The sequence below is a fragment of the Tigriopus californicus genome, chromosome 1 (assembly GCF_007210705.1).
Source record: "Tigriopus californicus strain San Diego chromosome 1, Tcal_SD_v2.1, whole genome shotgun sequence".
NCBI classification, from domain to species: domain Eukaryota; kingdom Metazoa; phylum Arthropoda; class Copepoda; order Harpacticoida; family Harpacticidae; genus Tigriopus; species Tigriopus californicus.
This window is the reverse complement of record NC_081440.1, coordinates 4,111,954-4,120,263: the sequence shown is the minus strand read 5'-3', so window position 1 is coordinate 4,120,263 and position 8,310 is coordinate 4,111,954. Positions and strand designations below refer to the sequence as shown.

Sequence of the window (8,310 nt, the reverse complement as noted above, 5' to 3'; positions counted from 1 at the left end):
AGTTTGCAGGTCTGTCTGGTTTTGTGAATTTCTTCCGAAGACTAGCTTAGTATCGTCAGCATAAGAAGATATTGAGGACTGGAGTGGCAATCCCTGTAGTGGTGCAATGAATAAAACGAACAAGATCGGACCCAGAATAGTTCCTTGAGGTACCCCAGATACCACGTTTCGAGGGCAGCCTAAGCAGCCGTCAACTCGAACTGCTTGTGTGCGGTTGGTGAGGAAATCTCTGATCCAAGAGTAAATATTTCCTCCAACCCCTACTTTACTTAAATAACTTAGCAGTAGAATATGATCCACTTTGTCAAATGCTTTTGCAAAGTCCAAGTATGTAACATCTACGCAATCGCTATGTTGTAGTCCCTCTATAACGTCGTCAAAGTGCTGAATCAATTGTGTCACAGTGCTAAAATGGGCACGAAAACCATGCTGCTGGTCAGGAATGCTACCTTTTATGTCAAGGTATTCAAGAAGCTTTGTCTTAACAAGCTTTTCCATAACTTGGAAACATTCGACGTTAATGAGATTACAGGTTGATCCCTATTTCCTCCCTTATAAATGGGGACTATATGGGCATGTTTTAGTTGTGTGGGTACCCTCCCCTCTGACAAAGAACGATTCATTAAATATGTAAAATTGGAGCGATGACTAGTGATGTGCGGTTTGTAATCAATTCCCAGGAGACCATCCATTATACTGTTTTACCAGCCGAGTGGTCGGTCGTCCGACATCCAGTGTCTAGAAATCTATGACTCAAATCTTTTGCACTAGCCCAACTTGAATCCTTAAACCGGATTCAGTCTTGGTTTTCCATCCTAGTTTAAAGCCGCCCTAACATCTTTGGACTTGTTCGACCTTTTGCAATCCTGCTGAACCCATTGGAGCCCAAATGGGCGAAGCATATTTATAATATGGCGAAATGATTGACTGGTATATAAATAGTTTCAAGATACGATCTCTGGACTTAAACGTCCGATACATCCAACCACATGTTGAAAAGCTTTACCAACTTTCACCTGGATATGCTCATCGAACTTTCTACTATTTTGAAGGACTACGCTTAAATCTTTCATAAGTGAGACCTGCTCAAAATGTTTTCCTCCATTATCTACCAGTGGAGTGTGTAATGGCGTTGACCCAAATGTCATTGAACAGAATTTCATTCCAAGTGTTAACATTTTTCAAACCAAGAAAAGAAAGGTGAAAAATTGATTGGAGAAATCTATGTTCATAAATGTTTATGATTGATGTGCAGGCCTCCCATAAACCGTCCTGGTCCATTATCCGAGGGGGTGTAATATAAGATTTCTGTAATAATGCCAATCTGACATTATCAATATGACATTGCTGAACTCAGATTTCCTTTTTCACGTAATGTTAAAGGTGTACAAGATTAGCAGATCAATCAAAGTGGCAGCATGAACCAGGCAAGAATATTCTCCCCATATATAATGGGTTATAGTTCTGGCGCAGGAAGTTGTTATGACAGAATATCTTTTTCATCTACACATTGCTTGATATGATAAGCTAAAAACGCCCTTACAGCCCTCTATGACGTGTCAGTGCCTATGTGTGGGCACGTCAGTTTGCAAAGTTTTTTAAGGTAAAAAAGCAAGCTGTGGGTGCTGCGAAGTAGGAATCTTTCTTCTGTTGAGTTTTCTTTTCCAGGCATTGAGAAGACAGAATACACCTCTAGTGGGTCTTCTTTTCTGTTTAGGTAATGTCATAAACTTTCTACAAGGCTCGTCAAGAATCTTATTGCAACGAAAACAACGGCTATTGAATAAAGGGCTGTTTGGACTAGAAAGTGGATGACTGACAACTGGCGGGGCAGTTGATACAATAACAATGACCTGGTGCTTGTGCAAGATAAGATTTCTGTGCCAATCAATGGTTTAATGATTTGGTGCGTCTTTGACTGAAGGCAGTACAGTTCTTTTGAAGATTGGAGAAATGGGATTTACATCACACTTGTTTCTTCAAGAGAACCTGAAAAACGGCGTCCCTAACTCGTTCCTCATTACTTTGGGTAGCTCGGGGTAGCATTCCAGAGCATTCCGTCTAGTTGAGAAACTGCAGGTTATTGCTCCTATTCGCTTACGTGAATGATACGTGAATGAATACTTTAAATGATGTGTTGTAGTACAAAGAAGGGTGGCAAAATAATCCTTTGTGAAGCTTATTCATAATCAATGGCAGTGTTGGAGCTTTTGAGAAGAAAATGGAGAAGAAATGATCCTCTCAAATCAATCATAAAATTGGGGCATTTCCGAATAACTCACAGATTATGGTACTTTTAACCACTTAATTATGTATAAAGTAAGACAGATATATCTTTTTTCGGAAAACTTTTGTATGATTTTGATGAAGGAATCAAAAGGAACATTTCATTCTTGGTTGTTAGACACTTGTAGTATTGAGAAGACTTCCCACAAATGTCCAATCGTGTTTTGTACAGGGTCCCAACGGTAAATCTGGAAACTTAATTAAGAACAATAATTAGGGTAAAATGTAACGATTCAATATTTTGATAAAAGGCAGAGGAAATACTGAGACACCATTCTCATTCAATATGACAACCATTTGCTAATAGGATGGCTTCTACAAGGATTGGTGACCTCCGCTGGATCTAACATTGATATTTCTGTGACGAAATCTGCGTTAGAAGAGAGATTGCGTCCGTCTAATTCGAGGTTAGACGAAATTATCGTCACTACTCTGAACACTGTGGAATTGAGGACACGATTCTTTGTCGCTTAAATCAATTTCATGAAAACCAGAAGAAAAAATTTCGACCCATCGCACATCACAATGTCCGATCGACAAACCCAAGAAAGGGAACAAGAACTGGCCAAAATTCGTCGGTTTAAAGAACGCTCTAAGCAGATTGAGCGGGAAGAATCGTCAGAAGAAGATGGAAGCGACGTCGGGTCCACGAACGAGCAAGAGGACGAAGCTACCACCAAAGACGGAGTCGAAGAAGTCAGTGCTCGTAACTTGAAAGCCTCCACAAATGCGGTTCAAGCTATGCTCAAAACGGCCAAATCCTTGGAGAAGTCTTTGAAGCGGAAGAGGAGCGAGGATATTCCTGATCGGCCAATGAAGAAGCCCAGAGAGGACGAAAAAGAAGATGGAAGAGATGCCAACCCAAACCCTCTAGCCTTTGTCATTGGAGAGTCTCCCAACATTGACAGGGACACAGAAGGTAATGCAAATGACATGAAACTTAAAAGGGACATTAATGTTAGAAAACGTCTAAGACAAACTGTAGACGCTATTAATTTTGAGTCGTAGAGGAAAGCTTATCTTGCGAGGTAAAGCAAATTCTTCGGAAATAATGAAAATCAACTAAGGAATATGATACTCAGACCTATCATTTCAAATTATGTACGACGGCTCAGCAAATCATACAAAGAGCGGATATTTCACGGCTATGTGAAGGAATCAACAAACAAACCTTTCCACTACGACGAATTGTGAAACAGAACGCGCTTACCAAATTTGCCTTGAATGATGCAGAGAAGGACCTAAAGAAGACAGGTCTTACAGAAGACATCGAAGTAGTGGGAAACCTTTTGGGAATAACGGAAGACGTATACATCACGAGATTGAAAGTCATTCAAAAGTTGTTCACCAAAGCGATTGATCTGTTCAAACCCATTATGGAATCATTGGTTCATGAGCAACAACTAGCCATAGCCATAAATAGGAAGACTACAACAACTGCAGTAGTAGATTACATCAAACGATATGAGGGAAATTCGACTTTTTCCGAAAAAGCAGCCAAAAGAGCAGCTGAGATCGAGAAGATGGAACGGAGGGAAGAACAAGAATGAAGTAGAGAAAGGAGGCAGCCGGAAAGTAGACAAACAAGAGGCCGGGGCAGAAACCAAGGGAGAGGTTACTTCGGAGATGGCCAATTCAATTTCAATCATGGAATGATGGGCGTCTATGGCAACAACCCTCAAATGACAGTGGGATATGGTGGACCACATTTTACAAATAACACCTTGGGGGACCAAATCAGGGGTACGGTTATACGGGGCATGGCCACAGGGCTTTGGAGGAAACTTCAGTGGAGCAGGAAGAGGTACAAACAAGACCTGTCACAAATGTCATGCTGCATACACTCCGGGACATCAATGCCAACAAAATATTAAGAACTGAACAATCAATAAGTGTAACCACATTATTTTACAAAAAGACAAATACAAACCAAGAGTCAATCTCAAGCGAAAAATTAATCCTTTCTTTGCGAAGAAAAGGTATACGAAATAAAATGGTGAACAAAAAAGATGAGAAAATCCTTACGAGGATGAATTGTTCAAAATTAGTTCAATGAACGCTTTGTTGGTAAAAATACACCTTTTAAATCCAACAGGTTTGTGGCGAACTACAGGGTGTAATAACCTCGGTATAAGAAACCGAACAAAATGTCTAAATCCGGAATTGGCGGGGGCAATCCACACTGAAAGATCAAGATCATTCTGGGAGGAAGTTTTACAACCAGGAAAGTTTCTTATGGACCTCCTAGAGTCCAATATGAAGCTGCAGGTTGTATCACAGCAATGGAGGAAAAGCCTCACTTGGTATTACCTTCATCCGTGGTGATGTCCAACAAGAAAAGATTAGTGGTGGATGGATCAAGAAACTTGAACCCTTTTTTGAGGAAGAGATCAATCAAACTTTCACACCTAGAAGTTGCCAATCAAGGTTTGAAGAAAGGTCAATGGTTTGCCACGTGTGATTTAGAAAGTGGATATCATCAAATTTTAATCAGGCCTTCTCAAAGAAAAGGAATCAGTTGGACTGAAAACGGCCTAGGAGTTTTTTCCTAGGAGTAAGAGACGCGGTATATATATTTTCCAAGGTACTGCGACCCCACATCAGGTTGTGCCAATCCTTGAGCATTTCAGTGTCAATGTACATTGATGACATGACGATTGTGGACAGTACGTTTGAAGGCTGTGCCAAGGCGTTTCAGATTGGAAAGAACATGCTCGAAAAAGCGGGTTGGAAAATTAAAAAAGGAAAAGGCATTTGCATTCCAACGCAAAAAGGAGAATTCTTGGGGTTGACACATGACCTTCTTCAACTCAAGTACTTCATTCCTGAGAAAAAGTTACAAGCTATCGCAGATCTTGGGAGATGGATCAAGACATAGAGAAGAGTAAAAGTAAGGAAAATGGCATCGTTCTATGGGAAGGTGGCAGCTTGCTTGTTGGCGTTAGGCCCAGGCGCAACCATTCTGTTGTGAGAGGGGCACCATTTTATTGGAGAAGAAAGTGAAAAATCTTGGAACTACTACGCCCCCGTTTCAGAAGCTTTAAAAAAGGAAATCGAAACCATCATTCACATGACACCCAAACTCAACGGGTTTCCTATCCACCAAAAATAGGATTAATACCTTCCAGAGTAATTGCCACCGATGCCTCAGCGACAGGTTTAACAGGACTTGAAGTTAGATGTGGATCACACCACAGCCTGGTGTCCACATGCTTGGCTTCATGCGCCGACTCTCTCATAGTTCACAGAAGATTTTCGAACCTTGAATTAAGACAGAGTTCAACATACAGGGAACTGATTGCTCTTTGAGAGCTCTACTACCTCAGAGCGCACACCTTCGAGGGTCAGTCGATATTGCATTACACAGACAATGAAAATGTATCAAGAATTATAAGAAAAGGATCACCAAAGCCTCTATTACAAAACTTGGCAATAGACATCTTCAGGGCTTGCCATGATCACCAAGTACGTAATATTACATGGGCAATGGGTACCTAGGGCAAACCCGCACCTACTTCTCCCCGATTTTTATTCACAAGAACACGACTTAAGCGACCGGGGTCTTGAAAACAATGCCCTAATCAATTTATTAAGAAGATGCCCTTTCAAACTGGAAGTGGATATATTCGCATCGGAATTCAATCACAGATTGCCAATATTTCTTTTGAAGCATCCGTGTCAATCCCGCTTTGGGGTAAATGCGTTTGCATTTAATTGGGCGTTGTCTGGACCAGGACTGTGTGTGCCTCCTCCAGACCTTATTCAAGCAACTGCTCAACACATTATAAATTGCAAATCCAAAGGTCTTATGGTGGTTCCAATGTGGAAAGCAGCGGACTTTTGGTTGGCCCAATGCCCCGATGGACGACACATCATCTCCATCTTTTTTGACGGATTTTATGGCTATCTTCCGTTGGTGTGCGCACCACATCTCAATCGAGTTTTTTAGGGTATTCCCTCATTTCCGATGCTATATCTACTTTATGATGGAGCGTGCAAGACTCCCAATGTGTCGTTCAGACAAAAGAACAGATGCGTTTATGATGGATGCTCAATGTGCCAATATTAATAGCTCATTCGTGAGTTGCAATATGAGCAATTCACTTTCATTTTTGCAAATTTAACAAAATAATAAAGAAGTTCTAATGAACCTCGTTTTATTATTGTAGGACGGGCATCCCAAAACTGGAATAGAACTCAGATCGAAATGTATTTGGAGTATATGGCAAAAGAAGCCAAATTAGTCATTCATAAGGCGAGAGCTTCAAGCACTTGGAGTCAATACAAACGGTGTTACAATAAGTTCGTAATTTGGTGTGCTAATGTACAACAAGACCATTTAGGTGCCAAACACACTCTCATCTTAGCATATCTCAACCAAATTCGGATTGAAACAAAGAGTTATCATGCCCTAAAAATGCATGCTTCTGCCATAGCAGCATTCCAAGAAGAAAACGGTTTCTTCCACTCCCCGTGTAAACACCGGCAAATTGTTTTATTTCTGGACGGGGCACAAAAGATATATGGAAAGCCTACCAAACCTAAGGAAGCCATGACAGAGAAGATCCTAATCAAGATTCTAACCAAAGTTCTGGGAATATCTACCAAATCGTTCTATCCCTGGGCGGAGCTGCAAATGTGGAGGGCGTGCATTTTCGAATTGCTGGCTCACCTAGCTATGGCAAGATATTCGGATTTGTCAAGGATTAGAATGAAGGATATACGAGTGCTCAAAGATAGACTGGTCTTAAATTTCTCTCTGAGGAAAAATGATCAGATCCGAAAAGGACATTTGGTGTATGCAGTGGCAACAAAGGACAATTTCTGCCCAGTGAAACTTTTTACCAACAGAAGCTATCTGAAGCATACGGCAAGAAATACGACGGACCCATTCTTCCGGCATTTGGAAAAAAGAAGAACGTTTATTTTCCGAATGGAAATACAGCGTTTTACTCATCAATCCGAGCAATTCAAAAGCGAATTTTGATTGAAATCAACATAAATCCATCCCAATTCGGACTACACTCCGGGAAAAGGGGTGGAGTGATTAAATCTAGCCAAGAAGGGAACACCGAATAGAAACGTGTTCGTTTGGAGGTTGAAACAAGGGCAGTAGCATGCCTGCTCATTATAATGACAAGAAACACATCACCTCAAAAGTCAAAGTGGCATTATCCCTCCGATTAAAGAAAAAACAGAAGACCAAGTCACAAAACAACCAAACGAGGCATTGAGGAAACCATAAAAGGCTCCTCTTCACTAGGCAATACAGAGGTCATCATCTACAATCAATCTCGCTGTAGTAGCTTATTGATGTCACCGAAATGATAGTTTCTCACATATGTGTTCGGAAATTAATATTTCTGTGACGAATCTGCGTTAGAAGAGAGATAATTCGAGGTTAGGAGAAATTATCGTCACTACGCTGAACACTGTGGAATTGAGGACACAATGCCCACCTACCCACCTCATACAAAGAAAAGGGCAGGAGGAAAGTTGTAAGATCAACACTGGCATTGTCAAGAGGAACTTGATAGTACCCGTGTACCGCGTCTACCTTAGCAAACCAGCAAGAATCGGGTTTAATCTGTCGCATGAAGTGTTGGACGGACGAGAACGGATGTACGGGTTGTTTCACTGCCTTGTTGAGGATGCGGTAATCTGTGACAAGTCTCACTTTCTTGCCACCCGGTTTGCCGACGAAGTGGGCGGGTGAGCACCAAGGGGTTGGCCAGGTGACTTTCTCGATGGCTCTTGCTGAAATTAATTCGTTAATTAATTCATCTGACATCTCTTGATAGTGAAATGGAATAGGTCGAGCTGTAGTCACCTGGCATGGTTTATTGTTGGCTTTCAAATCGAGATCTATCCTCATTTTAGGCCCCTTTATGCAACCGGATGCTTCTCCAAGGGATGTAACCAGGACATCCTCGTAGTCAGCTTTTATCTGGTCAATATCATCTGGTATCACAATATTTCGGCAATCTTCAAATAGAGGCTCAGCCTCGCCAAAGTTGACGTCCA

The 8,310-nt window shown here is 41.3% G+C and overlaps 1 protein-coding gene across 1 annotated transcript; it reads left to right on the top strand.

Annotated features, from left to right (window-relative positions):
- Positions 1 to 2,687: 2,687 nt before the first annotated feature.
- On the top strand, positions 2,688 to 6,419 carry LOC131880997 (uncharacterized). The gene is made up of 2 exons (XM_059227744.1): positions 2,688 to 3,205; positions 4,382 to 6,419. Exons 1-2 carry the CDS (start codon positions 2,770 to 2,772, stop codon positions 4,609 to 4,611), a joined length of 666 nt encoding a protein of 221 aa, XP_059083727.1. The 5' UTR covers positions 2,688 to 2,769; the 3' UTR covers positions 4,612 to 6,419.
- Positions 6,420 to 8,310: the final 1,891 nt, after the last annotated feature.

Coding starts and splice junctions, on each gene's coding strand:
- LOC131880997 (XM_059227744.1), top strand. CDS start 2,770: ATGAAAACCAGAAGAAAAAATTTCGACCCATCGCACATCACAATGTCC. Junction 3,206..4,381: donor CATTGACAGGGACACAGAAG/GTAATGCAAATG, acceptor TAAATCCAACAG/GTTTGTGGCGAACTACAGGG.